Here is a 22314-nt window from a genome sequence, read left to right as displayed (position 1 = left end):
GTGGGAGGATGGACAAGGCTGAGGGCAAAGGGGTCTCTATCACTGATCAACCACGCCTGATGCTGACTCTGGTTTGTTCTCTGAGTCCACCCAGGAGAAAGAATGGGAAGAGGCAAGGGGGGTAGATAACAAGGTCTGGGAGAAGCAGGCTTTGTGATACTAGGCTCAAACAGCATGGTGGTAGGTCAGATCTGGAGCAAGAGAACCTCCTCTGATGGGCTCGGAGACCCTACCTTCTCCCCCAAGGCCAGATTCAGGCAGCAAGGCCACAGTCCCCTGAGATCTCTGGGTCTCTGGATCAGAACAAGACCAAGGCCTTAGCACCCCCAGAATTCACTTGCCCTTGAGCTGGAGCATCTTGGCAGGTGCAGAAACAGATCTTTTTTTCAAACCAGATCAGTGGGGTGAGGACAAGAGACTGCTGAGACCCAGAAACAGGAACTTGAACTTCCTGTACTTTAATTAGCCATATGGTCCTAAATTCCCTGCAGAACCCAGGAATGCCAGTCTTCAGTCCCCTTCCTCTTTCCTAGACTGTTCCAAGACTCCAGTCCCCCCACCCTTCTACCGACCTCTTCCTCCCTGCCTCCACTGTCCCTAAATCCCAAGTGTTCTAGTTCCTACTCACACCTCCTTTCCCTCTGGCTGGGGTTGGCCTGAAGCTGGCTGCTTGGCATTCTGGGAAATCCTCCTGCTGCCCTCCCTCTTCGGGCAGGTACAGACAGGTCCAGGCTGCAGCAGCTGCATCTTCCCCAGACACCTCGTAGACTCCCAGACTCCAGCCTCGTGCTGCGGTCCCAGTTGCCTGCCTTAGAATACATCCTGTTGGTCCTTAGAATACATCCGGTGTCCTGTACTCCGCCTCTCCCCTGACGTTCTCCCCAGCCCATACATTCTGTCCTATCCTCCATCCTCCCCTCCACCTCATCAAAGACACCCTACCAGGCCTCTTCAGTCCAAGTTCACCTTAATGGGGAATGCGCTGGATAGATGCTCCCATCCCCACACCAATCCAGGTCATCTCTACAAGGTTGAGCCTCAGTTCTTGATCTTCTGTCATCTCTGGTTGCCCTAATGATCTCAGTTGCAAGCTTCTATTTCCACCTCTTTGGGTCCACTGATTGCAATCACTTCCCTCAGACCTTCCCTAAGGACCTAGGCATTCAGACCCCAGCCAGAGATCAACCTGGGGTCCATCTTCAACCCCACATTTCACCTCTGAGACCCAGCCCCCAGGCATCCTGCTCCAGAGCCAGGGAAACAAACTAGTACCCAAACATTCTCTGCCCCACCCTCCGCTCCGGCCCAGCCCATCACTCTGGAGAGGACTCAGGTGTCCCATCCAGCCAGGTCCCATCCCTCCCCAGAGTGCTTAGGCATTCCCCACCCCATATAAGCCTGTGACCAGACTTCCCGCCCTCAGACTCAGCCCTTCCCGGGATCCCAGGCATCTTAGTTTCCAGCTTCCTGTGTCAACACACACCGTCCTCTAGATGCCTTGTTCCCCCAGCCCTGGCTGCAGTGACACCGTAAATCCAGGAGACCCAGGCAGCAAGTAGAAGAGAAAGCGGGAGGGAACAAGGAGCCGTCAGGACGCCCTCTCCTGGAGCCCTGTGTGCCCGGGTCCCCCCTCCTCCCGTCTTCACCTGCTGCGGGCTCCGCCCCCGCTCCGCCTCGGCCGGCCTCTGCTCCTCCCCCGACTCCACCCCCCGTACCCCCAGCCCGGCCAGAACGGCCCCCGGGACAGAGCGACGCGGAACCGCGGGCGCCTGGGTCCCCAGCATGATCCTCGGTGAGTGGGCTCTGCGGCTCCGCGGCTCCAGGCTCCTGGGTCCCTCTCAGTAGGTCACCCCCCCACCTCCCGCACCGCGGTGACTGCGGCCGCCCGTCAGCCACCGGTTCCCCCTCCCCCTTCATCTGGCTCCACATCTGGGGCCCCCTCTTTCCCTCTTCCCCAAACTGCCGCTTCTTCTCCCGGTAATCCAGGGAGTGGTAAAGGGGGAGACAGAGCCGAGTGAGACCCCCGCCCCATAATGAGAACATTGCGTATTCATGAGGCTCATGAATATTATATGACAGTCTACGAGAGGCTGGGGGAGGGGCTGGTCCTGGCCTGGTAGAGTTGAGCGAAAGGTTCTGACCCGTCCCCCCCTTCCCCCCCCCCTCCCCGGGGCCTTCCCCCACCCTTAGCTCAAACACTCCGACATCCTTCTGGGCCCAGGATAAGAGGGAAAGGAGGAAGTGAGGGGCGGGCGGGGGGAGAAGATGGTGGGTGTAGCTTCGAGGTGTGTGGTGGGAGGTGGGAACCTGAGGGCTGAAGATAAGGGGTCTGGGGAGAAAAAGGGGTGGGAAACTGTCCATCCCAGGGCCCCTGCGGCACGGATCCTGTCTCCGCAGCCATCCTGCCCCAACACGCCGGGACCTGCCCCTCTCTCTCCCTGCTCTGGCTGCCTGGGCCCTTCCTTCTCGGCTGCCTTCTTCTTCCTTCCTCCCCCACCCCACCCCCACCGCTGCCTTGGGCCGGGGGCACCAGCAGAGGAAGGGGCCCCGGGGAGCACAAGGATGGCGGAGAGAGGCTCCCGCGGGGCTCTGACATCCCTTCAGCCACAGCCACCCCAGCCTCATGACCTACATGGGAAGGAGCCCCGGGAGGGGGAGGAAAGGACTCCTCATCAGTCGGGCTCCAAGCCCCTGCCTCCACAATAGTCCACAGGCCTGCTCTGTCCTCTGACCTCTGACCTCTGCCCTCTGTCCTGGCTAGGCCGGTTCCTGGGCCCTGTTTGTGGTGGGAGACCCCCCACCAGGCCCAGACACCTGTGGTCTCCCTGCCCCCCACGGGGGACACCTGGCTGCATGCTGGCACCCCAGGGCTCGCCTGGCTCCCACCTCAGCCCTCTGCTGGGGCCCCCTTGGCTCTTTTGCTTTTCTTCTTTCGTTTGACCCCTATTGACTCCCACTAGGTGGCTCTCTCCCCTTCTGCCCTCCTTCCTCCATCTCTTTCTCCCCCCGCCCCCCGTAGCTCCTCACTCTCACCACTCTACATCTGGCCCCCTCCACCTGGCACCCCATCAAATCCATTAAATGAATGAGCCAACAGAGGCACGAATGACTGGTTGCCTGCCTCCTTCCCAAGAGTGTCTCTAGCAGGAAAGAGACTCCAGGCCCATCTATGAAGACTGTCCCGACCCTAGCGTGACCCCCACCAGCACACTTGGACTCAGGTCCCCAGAGCACAGGCTCCATATTCCTCCAACCTGGGCAATCCCTGCACCCTGGCCCCAGCCTGGGCACGGGCCCCAGAGGCAACATCACGCTTGTCCAGGACAGGCCAGTTTGAGCCGTGCTTCTCCTGGTCAGTAGGCCTTGGAGAGGACCTCGGGAACCTGCTCGAACCAACCCAAGATCCCACCACAGGAGGAATGCCAGGGGCCACCAACTGGACGCCCACCACACCTCCCTGAGGACACTGCAATTAACTCCCTCCTTGTGCCCAGCCCACAGAGGGGTGGGAAGCCTGGCGGGCCACATACCTTAACCCTCTTTGACGAAGGAAGGCAAGAGGGAGGCAGCTGCCGGCCAGGCCAGAGGCCCATTCTAAGGTTCTCAGGTTCTGAACGCTGAGGTCCACTGAATCTGTGTGCAGGTGCTCTGCCCGGCAGGTGAGGCCCAGCCTGCCTGCTCAAGAGCCAGACTGTGGGCCCAGGTTTAAGGTGGTGGTTCTGGGCTCAGGTTCACCGTTCTGAGCTTTGCTTACCCTCCTCTCCAACTGGGCCCTTGGTGTGGTGTGCGGGGCGGGGGCATTGAGGGAGGCTTTCCCCATCAGGCTGGGGAAAATTCCCCAGGGGTCTTCCTTCTGCCTTTCCTGGCCACCTCCCTGCTTTAGGCCCTGCCCCCGCCCACATCTCCCCCGAGGTTATTAGGCATGATGTTTTGAGTAGTTGTTCATAATCATCCCCTTGTTGCTTTCATCTTTGACTTCAAAGCCTTTCCAGCACTCAGCCTGCCTCCTGCCAAGAAGGGGGAAATTGAAGCAGAAGGGGACAAATACCTCAAATACCTGAGACTTGGTCAAGAAGGCAAGATCTAGGGGTTCCAGGCTCTCCCATTAATCCCCCAGTTTTAGGCATTTCTGGGGTTAGAAGAGGCCAAAAGGCCTGAAGTGAAAAGGGGATGGATTAGAGATGAGATTCCAGTCCAGGCGCCAATCTCATTTCTCCTTGGGCCCCAGAGCCTAATTCCCATTTTAACCCAGTGCTGCCCCTATGTTTTTCACCACCTTGGGCCCTAACGCTACTTGCAACCCTATCCCCAATACCTCTCTGTGATCTGAATCTCATCTCGGCCCAATCTCCAGACCAACACTAACCTGCAGCCTTACCCTAACATCCTTCCTGGCTCCTGTTCCTACCCAGACGCTGCCACTCCCAGAGCCAGCTCACAGCAGACACTCCCATTCTTTGCCACAGGGGCTTCAGGCCCTAGGCCCGACCTGAGATAGCCGAGGCACTGGGACTCCCACCTGGCCAGAATTTCTGGGGAAGAGAGGAAGGAAAAGACCAGCTCTGAGTGGGATGGAATGAGTAAGGAGTCAGACCTGGCTTGGTTGTGGCCTGGTGCTGGGGGGATACCTGAGCAGGATCAAAGGGCCTAGGTCCAGGTAGGGTGCAGAAATGGACAGATGGCCGTCCATCCAAGGGACTGAGACTTCACCCCCCCTAAAGGGGTTGGGAAGTGTCTTTAATAAAGCATTTGGCAGCTCCCCATGAAGCTGGGTGGGGCTCTATCTGCTCGAGCTAATGAGCTTCCCTCTGGAGTGGCCTGTCCCAGCCAGGCCTCAGCTCCTCCCTGCCATGCTTGACACGGTGTGCAGACCCACACGCATGCGCGCGCGCACACACACACACACACACACACACACACACACACACTCCAGTTTGCTCTCTACCTCCTCCTCCAAACCCACCTGAAGCCCTCACCTAACCAGCCATAAGAAGCCCTGGATTTCCTACTTCATTTCCGCCTTCACAGCCCTTATTATATTCCTGCCTTTTCCCCCCTCCAACCCTAGGAAAGTGTGGTGCCTGAAAGCCCTGTCTGGAGCCAGCCAGACAGGTTCAGATCCCTCACTAGCTGTGTGACTTTGGTCAATTAACTCGCCCTCTCTGAGCTGATGGTCATCTATAAGATGAGGATTCGTTTATTTACCAAACATTTATTGAGCTTTCTTTGTGGCAGGCCAGCACTTTACATGGATTTGTTCAATCCTTTCAACAACTCCACAACGCAGGTACCGTTGCTCTCATTTGACAAAGGAGAAATGAGACAGAGAGGGTTCGGAAACGAGCTAGTCACCCAGCTAGTGAGCAGTAGAGCCATCCGCGGGGGGGCGTATATGTAAAGTGCCTGGCATACAGTGGGCCCTTATTATTCTCAGGATGGCGGAGAGGGGACTGAGGCGTGGGCTACCTGACACCAAGGGCCCAGCTTCTCCCCACTTGGTCCGTAAGTTGCCATCTGCCCCCTCCCACCTCAGATCTCAGTGGAGTGGACCCAGGAATCTGGGAAAGAGACACATGAATCTCCAGTTGCCCACTTTGGTTCCTTGCCTCACTCCATCCTTCCTTCCTTCCTCCCACTTCCCCTTCCCTCCCCCGACCTCAGGGCTCCTGTCAGTGGAAAAGATGAGTTGCTGGCTAGAGGGAACTGGCTGGCTGCTACCTGTTTTCCTCCAACTCCAGGAAGGACATGAACTTGTTCTCCCCTTCCTCTCCTTGGACAAGATGGAAGCCTTTCTCAGATCTCTGCTGAATTCAGAGTTAAATTGGAGCCCTTTGGGGTTGTGTAGCAGAGAAAGAGGGTGACAGATCTTGATGGAAATCCCAGCTCTGATATTTACAGGCTGTGTAACATCAGCCAAGTCTTTTTAAGTTCTCTGAGCCTCAGTTTCTTCAAGTGTCAGATGGTTAAAAACTAGTATCAGCTACCCCATAGAACAGTTACCTCAGAGATTAAATGTGCTACTACTCAGAGTGCTTTACCTGAAAACATTCTTTTTTTCTGTTGCCTTTTGTGGAACTCATCTCTCTCCTCTGAGGTGGTTGTTTGAGGGGTGGGGGCCTGGAGAGTTCAGAGCCAGGAAAGGGTCAAGGAGCTGAGCTGCCTCCCTCTCTGGGGCCGGAGCAAGTGCCAGCCCCGGACCAGCTGCCTGGGGTGGGTGCTGGTTGCCGGGGACTCTGGGAGCGCTCAGGTTTCTCTCACCATTCCTGATTCCGCCTGGGACTCGTTAAGGCTGCCCTGGCCTTGTGTGCCAGGCAGGAGGAGGTGGGCACAGAGGGGAGAAGCCATGGGGGGACAGAGGGGAAGGGGAGATGGTCGCCCTGCCCCATCAGTCTGTCGGTCCCTCTCTCTCCTCTCTCCCTCTCTCGTTCTCTCTGTTCTCTGTCCTCTGGTCTTTCTGCCCTTGTCTCTAGCTCTGTGTCCAGCTTCTCAGCAGTGTCTCTGTTTCTCTCTCATTTCACTCTCTTCATCTCTCCATTGTCCCCTGTCCTCTTCTCTCTCAGTGTCTATGTCCCTTTTCTCAGTCGCCTATTCCTGCTTCTGTCAGTCTTTCGCATTCTATCCCACTCACTTTTGTCTGTCTGTCTGTCTCTCTCCTCTCCCCCCTACCCCATCTCAACCCCGAGGTGGCAGAGGAGGGAACGGACATGACATACGGACCCCTAGCTGTCCAAGGGCCAAAGCCAAGCATCCTGCCCTTCTCCTTCAACCCTTAGATGTCTGCAGCCCAAGCTCCCAGCAGCCTTGACCCCTCTCTGCCTCAGGCACCCTGGCCACCCAGTCGTAGCAGTGGGTGGAAAAGACAGACCCCTCCAGACCTTCCTGGACCAGCTCCCTGCCCCCAGCTGTGCCTGAGCCCTCCCTGCCCCCACCCTCTCGCATCCGATTCCCCTAATCCCTGCTCCCCCGCCCTCCCCTCTGCCCCACTTTTCCAGGACTCTGATTGGCTGATTCTACTGACTGGACTGGGGGGGAGGCTGGCAAGGGAGGGGGCAGGGGGCAGAACCAAGGGAAGGGGACGCTGTCAGGCCCAGGCCCCTGGGGGGCCAGGGCCAGGCCACTGCCTGGGGGCAGCAGGCACCAGACACTGAAGGTATGAAAAGGGGCCCTCTCTGGAGGGAGTAGGAAAGGATCCCAGGGGGACCCTCTGCCCCAGTAAGGTCATGGGAGGACGGGGCTAAGCTTGCAGCCTCCTGGGTTTGCCTTTGTTCCTGGGAACCCCTGTTGCTGTCAGGGAGTTGCTAGAGCCATGAAGGGCAGCCAGAGTTCCCTGACTGGTTGACAGAGAAGTCGCAGAAGGGAGCTGGGCCAGCAGAAGCCCAGAGGGGTCCTGAGGGCCTCTGGGCCAGCCCTGTGGAGCCTGGCAGGGCTCCTCCCATGGCTCTGGGGTAGGAGGAGAAGGTTTCGGGGACGGTAGTGGAGTGGCTAGCCTGGAGTTTCATTTCCCCTTGGGGTCAGACCCAGGCGTTCCCCTCCCAGCGGCTGGTCGCAGTTCCTCCCGCAGAGCCTGAGCTGAACATTCCCGCAGCTGACAGAGGGACCTGGGGAGGACGGGAAGGTTGGGAGAAGGGGTTCTGAGAATGGCCACAGGCAGTCCACCTCCCAGATCGAATGCCACTTTCCTACCCCGAGACATCGACAGTTAATTAAGAATTACGATTGGGACAAAATCATAACTCTCTGGGGAGCCTGAAAGATCCAGCAGCCCTCCTCCAAATACAGGCCTCAATATTCCTCTCTAAGCAGTGGGATGAATCACTCACCTGACCGTTCTCCCTGGGGTAAGACTTAGCCTTTGGGATTCCCTGGGGGAAAGCAAAACCAGAAGAAGGGAGTAGCCAGGGGCGTGGGACTCCGACTCCTTGTGGTCCAGCAGGCGGCCTGCAGAGAAGGCCTGTGATCTTCCTGGGTCTGTAAAATGCCTAAAGGTCTTGGGGGAGGGAGGCTGGAGAAGGGGGAAGTGAAAATCACCCAGAAGGGAAGAACAACAGGTCTGTGCCCTCCCCCAGGCCCACAGGGCACCGTGCTCCATTGCTCCGGAGCCAGCCTGCAGGGGAAGTGTGTGTGATGGGGGTCACACTTCTGAGTGTGGGCCCCCAGCTGCGGAGCGGGACTGCCAGGCTTGGGTTGGGCTCCCGAGCTTCAGTCTTCCTGCCCCACATAATGTTTTCTCTGGTCTTTAGGCAGCTTGAGCCGGGCAGGGCCCCTCCCTCTGCTACGGCAGCCCCCCATCATGCAGCCCCCACTGGACCTCAAGCAGATCCTGCCCTTCCCCCTGGAGCCGGCACCCACCCTGGGCCTCTTCAGCAACTACAGCACTGTGAGTAGCAGCCTGCCTGCCTTCCCCACCCTTCTGCCACCCCGGCTCCTTCTCTCCCTGCCCTCTTCTCCTCTTGTATCTAATTCCTTATGTCTTCTTAGGGCCCCATCTCCTTTACTTCTAGTCAGTTACAAGTGTCGTTGGCTCTCTGGTATACTATTGACAACAATAACAATAATAACTAATATTCACTGAAATCCGGCTATGGGCCAGACACTGTGCTAGGTGTTTTATGTGAATCATCTCATTCAGTCCACCATCGAGAGAAGTCACAAGACCTAGACGGGTGGTAGTGAGTACAGGGAGGTGGAAAGAGAGACTCTTCAAGGGCATAAGCAGCCTGTTTGTAAGCTCCAGCTCTCTGGAGCCCACCGTTGGGTGGGTAGGGTAGGATCAGTGGGGTAGGGCTTGGAGGGCTGGCAAAGTTGTCTAGATTTAATCACTATGAAATAGGGAGCCATTATCCATTCTTGAGCAGGAGAGTGAGTTGGAAGGAGCAGTGTTTGAGGCAGGTGAGTGGGGCAGCTGGATGGAAGGGAGCAGAGACTGGAGGATGGTGGCCAGTTAGGAGGCTGTCCCAGCAATAAGGGCCTGCAGGGGAACCTGGAGAGCCAGACCGGGCCCATCGCATCGGCAGAGTGAGTGAAGGAAGGGGGGTGGGTGAGGTGTTTCCAAGGAAATATTGACAGGCCACGGTGACCAACCAGGGTTTGGGGGTGGGGGAGAGAAGATAAGTCAGGGGTGACTCCAGGGTTCAGGCCTCTGCGACTGGGAGAAAGAAATCACCTTGCCAGGGGCAGGGGGTTAGAGGAGGAGGCTGGCCTGGGGTGAGGCTGCTGAACTCACTTTAGGACATGGCGAGTTGGTGGACCAGTGGGACGTTGAGCCAAAAATGTCCAACAGACAGTTGGAATTTGGGTCCTGGAGAGTGGGCTGGAGCTAAAGGTTTGGGGGAAGTCAGCTTTATTCAATTCAAGTAACCCACCATCAAACCATATTCAGTTACAAACACGTATTGAGCATCAGCTATGCACCAGGCACTGCAGTAGATGTGTTTTTGTGTGTGTGGGGGGGGGTTTGTTTGTTTGTTTGTTTGCCTGCACCGTGTGACTTGTGGGATCTTAGTTCCCCAACCAAGAAATTGAACCTAGGCCCTCAGCAGTGAAAATGTGGAGTCCTAATCACTGGACTGCCAGGGAATTCCCTGCAGTAGATGTTTCTATACTTGATCTCATTTAATCCTCACCACAACCCAACAAAGTAGACATTATTATTCCAGTTTGACATACTGGAAGACAAAAACTAAGGCCCAGAAGGGTTTAGGAATTTATCTAAGTTGATGCGGTACGTGCCTAAGGTATGACTTGATGCAGTACGTGCCTAAGGTATGATTTGAACCCAGAGCATCTGACTCCAAATACAGTTCTCTTTATACCTGCTGCTTCCTCCAAACTCCTCCCAGAGAATCCAAACCAGCATTTGCATTGCGCTTTGAGGTTTACAAAGCATTTTTCATATCTCAGGTTTTATAGCAACTCTATGGGGTAGCTGTCGTTTTATCCTCGTTTTACAGATGAGAAAATTAAGTAATGACTATCAGGAAGGCGCTGTCCTAGATAAAATGGAGACATGAGGGTAAATATGACATGCTCCCATGCTAAAGGCGCTATATTCAGGAAAGAAGTATAGATGTGTATGCAGTGATCTACAATGCAAAACAGAGGAAGGGTTATAAATATTGTGACAGAGACACTAACAAAAATTCAATTGAACAAAAAAATTTTTGAGCACCTACTATGTGCTAGGCACTGGTATCAGGGACACAGGACTCAGTCTGTGCTTGGAGAGCTCACGGTGTAGTAGGAAAGACAGCAAGTTAGCATATACCCTATAGTGTGAGAAGAGCTGTGCTGGAGGCATGTAGCTTGTAGGGGAGCCCAAGGGGGCGTCAGGAAAGACTTATTGGATGTGGTGAGGGACCAACCAGAGCTGAGCAGGAAAAAAAAAAAAGAAACAGCAGAGGAAAAAGGGATTGAAGCTGGAGCAGGTGACGTTATGAGTTGGGCTTTGAAGAACTATTAGTAGGATTTTAAAAGGGATTTCAGAGAACACTCCAGACTGAAACAAGGGCTAAAAAAGAGCACTTGAGAAACTGCAATTGACTGGGTGTGACTGGAGCAGAAGGTGCTGGGAATAGTTTCCCCCCAGTCTACATACCTGATTTACACTTAACCTTGGGTCTCCTATCTTTGTCCCCATTTTATAGATGAGGAAACACTGACCCAGAGAGGTTAAGTGACTTTCCCAAGATCACAAAGCTACTTAGTTCATTCACGTGGATAATCCCAAGTTTCTGACTCCCCAGGTTCATGGCTCCACAGCCTCTAGTGGGGACAAGCTATTTAAAGCCATGAGAGTGGATAAGCTTGGAAAGAGTGTGGCCAGGTGTTGAGTGGTACCAGCTTTGGCATCAGACTGGCAGGATTTGAATTGATGTTCCAAAAGTACTGGCTGTGTGACTTTAGGCAAATTACTTAACCACTCTGAACCTCAACTTTATCAGCTGTAAAAGAAGACAGTAATAGTACCAACTCACAAGGTTGTTGTGAGAATCGTATTACATAATCATAAAGCCTAGCACCTAGCACAAAGTAAGTTTTCAATCAGTGTAAGCTGCTATGATTATTACGTTATTTCATTGTTTTTATTTAATAGAGGATCAGAGAGAGAAAGGTAGTTACCAAGGCCCAAGCCTTGGGGAATAAGCAGAATTAGGCAGTGGGAACAGGAGGAGGCCCCTGCAAAGGAAATGAAGGAGCCACAGGAGGGGGTGGGGACAGAATCAGGTTCCTAAAGAGTTGGAGAAGCCAAGGGAGAGAGTGTGGCAGGCTGCATTAATAGTGCCAAATTCTGCAGGGGAATGAGGACTGCAGAAAAGCTGCAGACATGCCTTGGCAGTACTGTGCAGCAGTTAAGTACAGGGCTTTGGAGTCAGGATGCCCGGGTTTAAATTCAAATCCCAGTTCAGCCACTTACTAGCTTATGACCTTGGGCAAATTATTTAGCCTCTCTAAACCTCAGTTCCCTCATCTATAAAATGAAGATAATAATAGTACTTACTATTATAATAGTGGTTGTAAAGATTGAATTAGATAATCCATGCAAAGAGCTCAGTCCAGACGCTGGCACATTCCAAGGGCTCAATCAACATTAGGTGGTGGTGATGGTATTATTATTCACGGAAGAGTCTCTCCATCCCTGCACTAATACTTCCAGATCTCTCCTACTCGGGTAGTTCCTACCCCTTAGACCCCTCCCTGCATTATGCGTCCCTCTGCCCTTGGACATCCCTCGCTGTCTCCCAAAGACAGCCTCTCTCTACATCCAGGCCCCTGCTTCGCTCATCTCTCGGCCCTAGGTGGAACGGAGGGGATGAGATCCAGAGATGAGAGAGCCGGAATCCTAGGACCTATCCAGAGAAGATAAGGAAGTGTTTGGGGCAGTGGGCTGTTCTGCCCTCCTGTCCCTCGTCCCCCAGTGCTGCCCCCACTCTACCGCCAGAGGGCAGCAAGTGCACGAAGCATAAGCCCTTCGGGACCCTGGTTCTCCAGCAGGTGGCGGGCAAGAAGAGGAGGAGGTGGGAAGAGGTTAGGGATGATGTCCCCAGTTTGAGGTCGCTTCTGCCCTGGGCGACCCCAGCTCCACCGTTCAGAGGAGTCACCAAGAGAGCAGTGCCTGACACCTGGGTACCTGGGCTCGGTCTTGGCATCCTTAGTAGGGGAAGTGACATGTATAAGGGGCACAGGGGTCGTGTGCAGAGGGAGCAGGGGAAGGGGTCGTCTGCGGACTCGAAAGAGAACCTGTCAGCAGAAGAGCGAGGGTAGAAAGGGTGAAAGAAAGGAGAAAGGTCCAAGCTGGAGAAACAGGGTCGGCCATTGGTAGGGATACTGGACCCAGCAAGGGTCCCCAGTGGAGGAAGCCCAGTGGAGCATCTGGTCAATGCCCCGTCGCCAGGCCGAGCGGCCCTTCGCCAGGACCAGGTCTTTCTGGAACGAGTGTCTGGACATGCACACCCCGTCCTCTCTTCTTTTCGCCCTAGCGCCCCTTCATGCCTCCCGAGCTCCCTATCTCCGCCCCCGTCCTCGGCCCCGCCTCTGGGGCGGGCTCCGGGCCGGGCCGGCGCCGCCTCCCCTTCTCCGGGCCGGCCCGGCCGCACAGCCCCGAGCCACCCGGGCAACGAGCGCCGCGTCCCCGGCCTGCCCGGCCCGGCCAGGCTCGGCCTCCCCGCCCGGGTCCGCCACCCCGGGCCATGGAGCCGCGTCCCCCGGGGTCCCGCAGGGTAAGCCATCCGGCCCCTCCTCTCTCCCTGGCTCCCGCCGCTGCCGCAGCGCCCCCCCACCCCATCCCCGCCCGCCCCTGCCCGGCTCCCTACCTCTCCCTTCGCCTGGTCCTCGGGTTATCCAGCCCATCCCCCACGACCGGCGCGGCCCCAACCAATCTCCGGATCCCATCTGGCGCCCCCCAGACTGCTGCCACCATACTGGATACCCCGGCCTCTGTTTCTCAGATCCTTGAAGTCCCCCAAATTTTCAGACTTCCCATCAGGTCCTACACCTACCCTCAAATTGCCACGCCGCCGGTCAGATCCCTTATGCAGCCCTGACCCCATCTCAGCCTTAGTCCCCTTCCTAGCGTCCCTCCCCCACCAGCTTCCACCTGCTCTTTAGACACCCTCTAGCTCCCTCTCTTTCCTGTTTCAATCCTTCCTGTCCCTCAGGTCTTCCCATCCCTGAGATTCCATCCCCCTTCCCTTTTTGCCTTTATTTGGGGTGGGGGGGGTGGTCAAACAGGGGCAGCGGTGCCATCAGATAAAGGGCAATGGAAGGAAATATAATCATAGCCCCTCCTGGTGTTCCTGATCTGGTTTCCCCCTTCCCTCCCCCTTGCCCTTCCTGATTCATTTTGCCCCAGCTTAGGGGAGCGATTCCCTTTCATGTCTGCTATTGGAGGGCAGGTGGGAGGCGGCTGTTTTGTGGACCTTTCCAGACAGTGTCTAGGCCAAAATCCTAGGGAAGGGGCTCTGGGAGATGCTGGCCTTCACCCCTCCCCAGAGAGCCCTCATCTAGGTCACCAGGGCCTCTTGACCTTGGCCTGGAGCAGCACTTCAGTGGCTCATATTCCACCTGCGCAGGGATTGGGCCCAGGAACCCTCACCTTCAGCCTGGTGTCTCCTCCGTTCCTGGAGGAGAGGGTGGGAAGGACCCACCAGACTGGGTTGCTGCCCTCCTCTCTGCCCACCTCCCACCCCTAGTTGGTGTTTATGGACTTAAACCTGAGGAGAGGGCTGTGCAAAGGAAAAGGCTCTCACCCTGGAGGAAGGACCCAAGCGGGACAGTGACCATTTGCAGGGGATGGATGCTGGGACAGTCAGCTCACAGGTCATCCTCAGGGAACTGGGTCCTCAGCCACTCTGGGGAGCAGGCTGGGGTCCTGGGGTGGGGCACAGACAGAGCCAGGGACCTCTGCTTTCCCCTCTCCATCCCACTCCTCTCTCCCTACCATTTTCATCGACTTAGGTTTCCTGGCCCAGATTGGGTTTCTCTTTAGGCTGAATTCCATTCCCTACCCAGCATGTGAGGACGTCCAGGGGCTATGGAGAACCCTGGGGCAGAGTTGGGGGTCCCTGGTTAGGGAGGACTGTCGCCCGGAGGCTGGGAGCTGAGTGCAACATCTGTCTCCCCTTTCTGATTAAAGCCTGTCTCCAACTTGGTCTGTCTTCCTGCTAGACACATCATACATTCACACCGATAAACACACAGCTGAAGATTGCACAACCTGACCATTCATGGCTTCGGCAGAGCCCCCGGCACAGAACTGTTGATACAGAAATGATGTACACACAGCACGTGACACGCCTTCACACTCCACCCCTGCACAGATTGATCATAGACTGCCTAGACACACACAGACACACCCAGTCTTCCCCTGTTTGGCTTTTCCCTGAAAAGGACCTGGGCTTCCAGGAGGAGAAGAGTAAGCCACTGAGAGGGGCTGCTTCCAGCCAAGGGCAGGGCAGGAAATTGACACTGGTCTGTCAGACTGGTTATCTGAACCTGGTTCCTGCCTCTGCCGCTGCCAAATGGGATGGCGCATTTCACAGGGACGCTAAAGCCCCTTTCCTGACATCAACCCCAAGCAGCCAGTGAGACAACTTTGGGGAGCAGAGGGGAGACAAGATGTGTGGGCTTTCCAGACCGCCTTCTTCCCCCTGCTCCATGTTCCTGTCTCTCACCAGTGTCTCATGGGGAATCATGAAGACCTGGGCACAGGGAGGGCCTCAGCTGAGGAGCTAAGGACCCCCAAGTCTCCAGCAACTTTTTTTTCACTTGATCCTTCCACCTAGAAGATAAGGTTTCAGCTCTAATCTGGTTCCATGCTTATGAGAGATCCCAGCCATCACCCAGTTCTGCTCAGCCTCAGCTGCATTCCAGGCTCGCCTCTCCCTGGCCGCCTGGGGGCCAGAAGGGAGGAGGACAGGGCAGGGAGGCAGCTTTCATGCCTCTAGGCCCCTGGCTTTATCCCCATAGCAGAAAGCCTCAGAGAGAAACTCCCATCCTCTTCCCGCCTCCTGTGAACTCTTGGCAGGAGACTGCAAAGACATCTGCTGACCCAGGGTGGGGGCAGAGGCCGTTCCTAATCCCTCCCAGCCCCATAGCCCTGCCCCAGAAGCCCTGTGACCAAGGGGAGGGAGTTCAGAAGATCCCCGGGCTGCCTCAGGCCAGCCCAGCTTCTTACGTTCTCTTACTTATTCCTGCTGGAGCCACCTACTCTCTCCTGAGTTCTTTTACTCCCTCTAGAAGCTACTGCTTTAAGAGGTCCAGGGAATGAGTGTGTTAGGGCAACCTGGGGCCCAGAGATGGGAAGCTGGGAACATCTGTCTCCTGGGACCAGAAGCTTGGCTTGGTTGATGGTCTTGCCCCAGAGCAGAGGCCAAAAAAGGCTTCAGCTGAGGACCCTAGGATCTGGGATGCTTTGGGACTTCCTGAGTGGGCCTCTGGTGGATCAGCCCAGGAGAAAGGTCAAGGTGACAGAGCTTGATCTTCATGGTATAACGGATGGAGACGAGTCCAGTTTCAAGTTCCAGCTCTGCTATTAAGTCATGCTCTGACCTTGGGCAAACCACTTCTACTTTCTGTCAAATGGGAGCACTGGGCCAGGGGATCTCTCAGGTCCCTTCCAGTGCTATGAAGATTGGGCTAGGAGGGAATCAGGGAACTGAGGCTCAGAGCCCTCTGGCATGCTGGGGGATTGGGAGGAGGCTCCGGGGACTTTGGTTCAACCCAGCTGCTGCCAGTGGGGTTGTGATGGACATGAGCTTGTGCTGGGGTTCCTGGCTCACCCCAGCCTGCCTCCACAGATGGACCCTGTGCAGAAGGCTGTACTCTCCCACACTTTTGGGGGACCCTTACTCAAGACCAAGCGGCCTATCATTTCCTGTAATGTCTGTCAGATCCGCTTCAATTCTCAGGTAAGAAACCCAGCTGCTCACCCATCCACTGGCTGGGGCAGGGACGACCAGGGGATCTTAGGGGAGGGCAGGGTCTGGGAGCTCTGGGTGAGGGTCAGGGATTAAGGGGATATGAGGGGATACTGCAGGAGAGGCAGGGCTGATGGAAAGCACTCGGGAGGGACAAGAGATGGCTGTATGTATCCCTCCCTTGGGGACTGAGGCATCCCTGGCTCAGAACTTCTTGGAACACAGGTGGCCATCTGTGTCTGGGTGGGAGTGTGGCCTCTGGCCCTCTGGTCTTGGGTACAGGGCTGAGTTACGTCATTGGCCCCCTGCAGAGCCTGTGCCCTCCTTGGCCTCTGCTAAACTCCTCCCCGGCTCATCCATTTCCCGCTAACCTCCTGGCTTCCTCCTCTCTCCACCGTCCTCCCTCCACATTACAAACAAGGCCTGGCCCCCACTGCTCTCCCAAGGGAAAGTCTCTCCCATGGGAGAAGCCACCCCAAACTCAGAACCTTGGTGTCTGGCCTCCCAGATTTTCTCCCTCGGAGGTTCCCTTGGGACTTCTGTGTGGGTCTAGAGGGGGCTTTGTGGCATGCAGGTTCTGAGAACTTTTGGAGAAAAACAGCAGAGCCTCGTTCTGCTGAGTAGGGAAAAGAAAGCATGTTCTGTTTCTCTACCCAGTACACACACACACACACACACACACACGCCACACCATGCCGCCAGGCTCTGCACACCCCTGCCCCACCCTCTTTTTGCCCTCCCCTCCCCTCCCCCATCAAGCGCCTCTGTTTTTTTGTTTTTTTTTTTTAGCGCCTCTGTTTTGACAGCTGTCTCTGCTGCTCTCTCTGTCTCCAGAGCTGGGCTTGGGGCCTGGGGCCAGGGTCCTCCAGGGTGTCTGCAGAGGCTTCAGGGAAAATGAGACCCAGAGGGGAGTAGTCAGGGTACAGCCCAGGCTTCAGAGCTCCTGGGACTCCCAGCTTGAGGATGGGAGTCCCAGGAGCAGCAAAGGCTGGATCCTGGGGCCAGGGGACACAGGCACAGAAGGCCCAGGGTCAAAGAGGATGCGGACTGGCTAGATTGCTCGGCCCCTCCCATTTAGGGTTCTCCTATAGGTGTGAGGTCCCCTTCCCTCACCCCTGGACAAGGTGGGAAGCCTGAGTCAGCAGGCAGGCCCTGGGTGTGGTGGTGCGGTAGAGCCTGGGCTAGGTGGGGACCCAGGTTCCCAGCGACTGAGTAACCAGGGCTCCTCGACACGGGGCTTTACCTCGCCCTGGTGTAGGGAGAGATTAAGTGCAGCCTGCTGAGGCCACCCCAGGACCTGAAGGAGCTCCATGGGGAGAATGTTCAGATGAAAGACGATCTCTTTTCTTCCTCCATCCCTAAAGAGCCAGGCTGAGGCACACTACAAGGGTAATCGCCATGCCCGAAGAGTCAAAGGCATCGAGGCTGCCAAGACTCGAGGCAGGGAGCCCAGCGTCCGGGAAACAGGAGATCCAGCTCCCCCAGGCGGCACACCCCCAAATGGAGAGGGTGTAGCCCCCCGTCCAGGTATGTCTGACTCCCCCCCAGCATCCTTCAACTGATCTTGTCTCCTCCATTCTGTCCCCACTTCCCAGAACTCTCCTCTGCTTTCATCTCTCTCTTCCTCAGCTCCCACCCCAGCCCCACCCAAGAAGAGTCCTGCAGCCAAACCCAGTGACGCAAAATTTCCATCCTGTCACCCCCACTGCCGCCCCAGCTCCTCTCAGAAGAGTCCCCACTGTCTGTCCTCCCCACTGCCCAGTGACTCAGACAGGGGCCAGGGTGAGGCTACCTGGCAAACTTCCTCAAGAAAAACGGAACCACCAAATCCAGGGAGAGACCATTTCATCTTGGGGAGAGGGGCAGGGCAGAGAATCAGGATATCTGAGGGCCTGCCCACGGGAGCTCCCCCCAGGGAGGACTGAGCCCAGGAAACCCAGGCAACTCCCTGGGTGATCTTGGGTAGATCTTTCGACCTCTCTGGGCCAGAGTTTTTTGTCCCTCGGAAATGAGGGAGTGAGACTTGAAGATCTGTGAGGTCTTTTCCGGGTTTACAAAAAGCAACTCTGAGATTCTTTCTCCCTCGTGGCTGGTGGCCATCCTCAACCTTACTCCCAGCCAAGAAACTGGAAAGAAGGAATATCAAGACAGGACGATCCGAGCCACCCCCATCCTGGGATTACCACATCAGATGTCAGTCATGGCAACTCCAGAGAGACCTGACATCCCCATGTCCTCCTTGTCCTTGCCTGTCCTTCCTGCCCTACCCTAAGGAGAATGAAAACCAAGGAGCTGCACCACCAGCTTGGGAAGCAGGCCCCACTCTCACCACACATACACACACAAACACACACACCGTCCCTCAGGGATGCACAAATAGGGTGAATGGGTGAGCTGAGTTCTAATTGTGTTCTGGCTGCTTCTTAGCCTGAACATCTTGGGTTAACTTGGTAATGTCTCTGTCAAAGGGGGATGATGATGGTGGCGGTGTAGCTAACGTTTCCTGTCTAGCACTGTTCTAGGTTCTTGGTACATATTACCTCACTTAGTTCCTAGGGCAATCTCCCTAAGGAGGTAAGGATACCTGCCCTGCTTTTGAAAGCCAGGAGGTTCTGTCCAGATAGAGATGTGAGTGTGCTGTCTGGATTGGGATGGAGATAAATGATGTCAGAAATGGGAAAGAGAGAAAAAAAGGAAAGATCACAGGACAGACCAGCAAATGGACACCTGCAGGGCTCAGGAGGTCCCCTCCCACCAGCTCCCCAGCCCCACCCCCGGCCTCCCCCTGACCCGGAAACTGGATCAGCTGCTGGAGCAAGAATGGGAGCGCTAGAGTTTCCCCTGTGCAGAGGCCAGAACCCAGCGCTGAAGCCTGGGGCCTGTGCATCTTTAATCAAGCCATGAATTATAGAGCAGCCCACATCCCTGTTTCTTCCCTCTCTGGTTCTGCTGTTTCTGTTTCCCTTTTGCCATGTCTGTGTCTGTCTCTCCCAACCTCTCCTCACCTCGCTTCTGCCCCTTCCTAGGGTTCTTTGGCATGCCTCCCTGGGGACTGGGCAGGCCTCTGAGAAGGGGCTGGCCGGGCCGGAAGCCCAGGCTGGCTGGCAGGCCTTGGAGGGGAGGTCCCTTGTTCCAGGCCCCTCTCCCCTCACCAGGCTGGCTGCCAGCTTCACCCTGGCCGAAGGAGAGGCTGCTGGGGCTGGACCCCTCAGCCATTCCCAGCTTATGGAGAATGAGCCAGGCACTGGAGTCTCACACCCAGCCTGCGGCAGCTGGACCACATCTGGCTCTGGTCCAGGGCATGAGAGCATGCATGTTGTCACAGGGTGGGGACTCCTGGGCCCTTGCCCTCCAGGAAACGGGGCTAGGTCTCCTCCACATAAAGAATCTTCTCCGAAAGCCATCTGGGATGATCCCTATGTTTCTCCCCCAGTGACAGTTTCCATGGAAAATGGACTGGGTCCAGCCCCAGGATCCCCAGAGAAAGAGCCTGGCTCCCCATCCCCTCCCAGTGTTCCGGAGACTGGTCAGGGTGTAACCAAGGGTGAAGGGGGGACTCCAGCCCCAGCTTCCCTGCCTGGGGGTAGCAAGGAAGAGGAGGAGAAGGCCAAGCGGCTGCTCTACTGTGCTCTGTGCAAGGTGGCAGTGAACTCCCTGTCCCAGCTTGAGGCACATAACAAAGGTATGGGCTCCCCTCCCCCACGCCCACTCCCCTGTCCTCATCCCCTCCTGCTTCCTATATCCTAACTCTCCTGCTTCCAGCATCCCTGGACCCTCTAAGACTCACCAGCCTATCTCCCTCCCTAATCATCTCCCTCATTCCTCAGCCCCTTACCTCCTCAGTTCCCTCCCCGCCCCCGCCCTATTTCTGGTAACTGTGACTCTCCCCTGACCCACCTTGTGTCTGGAAGGGTCCCAAGGGCCTTGGAAAGCCCCCACGCTTCATGCACCCCCCCCCCAATGTAGTAACTGGAAATGTGGGTATTTGAGGCGTAGTAGGCCTGGAGAATTTTTTTCCACCTCTTACCTCCTGCCCTCTGCGGGCTCCAGGTACTAAGCACAAGACAATTCTGGAGGCCCGAAGTGGACTGGGCCCCATCAAAGCTTACCCTCGGCTGGGGCCTCCCACTCCCGGGGAACCAGAGGCCCCTGCCCAGGACCGAACCTTCCACTGTGAGATCTGCAATGTCAAGGTCAACTCGGAGGTCCAACTGAAACAGGTGGGTCCAAGGCCCTTTCCGAGAATTCTGGAGAGTGTACCTGCTGAGAGAGGAGGGAGGACAGGGAGCTTGGGTGAGACTCTTCTTCAGGGTCATCCTTTGGTGCCACAGAAGGGGCGGGGCCTGGTGCTGAGGTGCGATCACCCTGCTCCCTGGCGGTTGCTCCTTTCCCCGTGGTTCACAGCCCCCCACCCACTGGTCCCTGCAGCACATTTCCAGCCGGCGGCACCGAGATGGCGTGGCCGGGAAGCCCAACCCCCTACTGAGCCGTCACAAGAAGCCCAGGGGCGCCGGGGAGCTGGCGGTGAGGCCTGGGCGATGGAGAATTCGTCCAAGGGGCGGGGACCGGAGCAGGGAGGAGAGGGGATGCAGGCCGGCCCTGGGAGAGGTGGAGTTTGCGGGGCCACAGAATGACTTTTCCCTCTCCCCGCCCCTCTCCCCCCTGCAGGGCACTCTGACTTTCTCCAAGGAGCTGCCCAAGTCCTTGGCCGGAGGCCTGCTCCCCAGCCCCCTCGCGGTGGCTGCGGTGATGGCAGCAGCAGCAGGCTCCCCGCTGTCTCTGCGCCCGGCTCCCGCCGCACCTCTTCTCCAGGGACCGCCGATCACCCACCCCCTGCTCCACCCGGCCCCCGGGCCCATCCGAACTGCGCACGGACCCATCCTCTTCTCCCCCTACTGACCTGAACCCTGAACCCCCTCCCATTCAACCCCCCCACCTCCAGCCGGGACCCAGGCCTCCGGGCTCCCAGTCCGTCCCTCCTCCCGGCACTCCCTGAATGATCTCTCTCCTTCCCCCCCACCCCGAGGTACGGGGTTCCAGGAAAGGGGAGGGGTAGCGGGGGAGGGGGGCTTCAGAAGGGGGGGAACACCCCAGATCTCAGGGAACCCCGCCCCCTGCCCTTCCCTCTCCCCTAGAAAAGGGGGGGCTGTCTCACCCCCGAGCCCCCTTGGAGACACCCCCCTCCCAAAAGCCATGTGCATCCAGCCCTTCCCCCCCAAACCTAGCACAAAACGGGGTTCACAAGCCATGATCGGGGTCCAGGGGGCAGAAATGGATTTTCTTGGCAATAAGCGGACTCTGGGACTCCGGCCCCCTACCCCCAAACTGAAGCGCTTCCGTGAACACCCCCGTCCTCCGCAGGGGGAGGGGAGCAGGCGGGATCCTGGGTCCCTCATAAGCACTTAGGTTTTACCGCCTGCAACCTCACTGTGCCCGCCCCGCATCAGGCCCCAGCCCAGGTCTAGCCGGGCCCATGGGCAGCACTTGGTGGCATCTCTGGCACTTGGGTGGGACCAAGTAGATGCCCCTATAGACCCTTCCCTCACCTTCTTCCTTCCCAGTCCGGATTCCATTCTTTTCACCAGCACCCATCGCCCAAGGGGTACCAAGGGGGGCAAGGGGTGTCCAGTCCAAGCCCACCCCCGCCTCGCCTTCCGCAAAACTGTGAGCAAAAAGCAATAGAAGCCTCGCCCCCGCCCCGCCCCTTTCCGCAGGATTTGCAGAGTCTGTAGCCTACCCCATCCCAGCTCCTAGACCTCATGGCTGTCCCCTCCCACCAGACACCTCCACTGCACAACTCGGGCGGGGTCGTGACCTCCCTCCCCCCCTTGTGGTTTCCGTATCGTCAGTCCTTCCAGCACAGACCCGGGAGGGGGAGAGGCCCCCACTGGCCTTCCCCTCCCCATCAACTCTTTCTGCTTGACGATGTAGCAACCCCGGCCCCCAACCCACGTCTTTCCCTTTTCCCCCTCCCTGACAATAAAATCTGGATTCGTTGCCCTCCGTCCCTGAGACTCAGACTCTCTATCTTTGCCCGCTGATTTGGGAGCAATTCCATCAGGGAGTGTATGTGTATGGTGAGGGGGGCCGGCACACAGGAAAGAGGGCCAGAAGAAGGAGGGGGACGGGGAAACGGGGCTGGGAGGAGGCAAGATCCGAGGCTTGCTCAAAGTGAGCAGAGCTCCCCATCCCACTCACGCCTACTCCGGCCCAGCTCAAGTGTCAACTTGGCCCTGGGGAATCATTTCGAGTCCAGGTCTCGGATTGCAGCCATGGCTGTTGAGAATTCGCCGCAACTCCACCAGGCGGCGCCAACGACATGGAAAAGGAGACCGCTAGGCTCCAGTGCATGTCTCTAGATTCTAGGCAGACAGGTCTAGACCCGGTCTCAGACAAAGGA

General features: G+C 57.0%; 1 protein-coding gene across 10 annotated transcripts; it reads left to right on the top strand.

Moving 5' to 3' along the window:
- Positions 1–1716: 1716 nt before the first annotated feature.
- ZNF385A (zinc finger protein 385A) lies at positions 1717–21913 on the top strand. Of its 10 annotated transcripts, XM_036867256.1 has the most exons (10): positions 1730–1792; positions 3361–3659; positions 8241–8377; positions 12477–12716; positions 15795–15905; positions 17279–17441; positions 19348–19596; positions 19965–20134; positions 20343–20438; positions 20583–21913. In XM_036867256.1, exons 3-10 carry the CDS (start codon positions 8291–8293, stop codon positions 20811–20813), a joined length of 1347 nt encoding a protein of 448 aa, XP_036723151.1. In that variant the 5' UTR covers positions 1730–1792; positions 3361–3659; positions 8241–8290; the 3' UTR covers positions 20814–21913. The 10 variants fall into 10 exon arrangements, with proteins under 10 accessions (XP_036723150.1, XP_036723151.1, XP_036723154.1 ...); XM_036867255.1 differs by lacking the exon at positions 3361–3659 and having other exon boundaries at positions 1717–1792; XM_036867259.1 differs by lacking the exon at positions 3361–3659 and having other exon boundaries at positions 1740–1792; positions 8245–8377.
- Positions 21914–22314: the final 401 nt, after the last annotated feature.

This window comes from Balaenoptera musculus, chromosome 10 (assembly GCF_009873245.2).
Source record: "Balaenoptera musculus isolate JJ_BM4_2016_0621 chromosome 10, mBalMus1.pri.v3, whole genome shotgun sequence".
Taxonomy (NCBI): Eukaryota; Metazoa; Chordata; class Mammalia; order Artiodactyla; family Balaenopteridae; genus Balaenoptera; species Balaenoptera musculus.
The sequence above is the reverse complement of the archived record's forward strand: the minus strand, read 5'-3'. Positions and strand labels throughout refer to the sequence as shown.

What these genes read in the sequence shown, in the direction of transcription:
- ZNF385A (XM_036867255.1), top strand. An exon ending in CGGAGGTCCAACTGAAACAG is followed by an intron (nt 20,135 to 20,342) that starts GTGGGTCCAAGG and finishes TGGTCCCTGCAG; the next exon opens with CACATTTCCAGCCGGCGGCA. An exon ending in GGGGCGCCGGGGAGCTGGCG is followed by an intron (nt 20,439 to 20,582) that starts GTGAGGCCTGGG and finishes TCCCCCCTGCAG; the next exon opens with GGCACTCTGACTTTCTCCAA.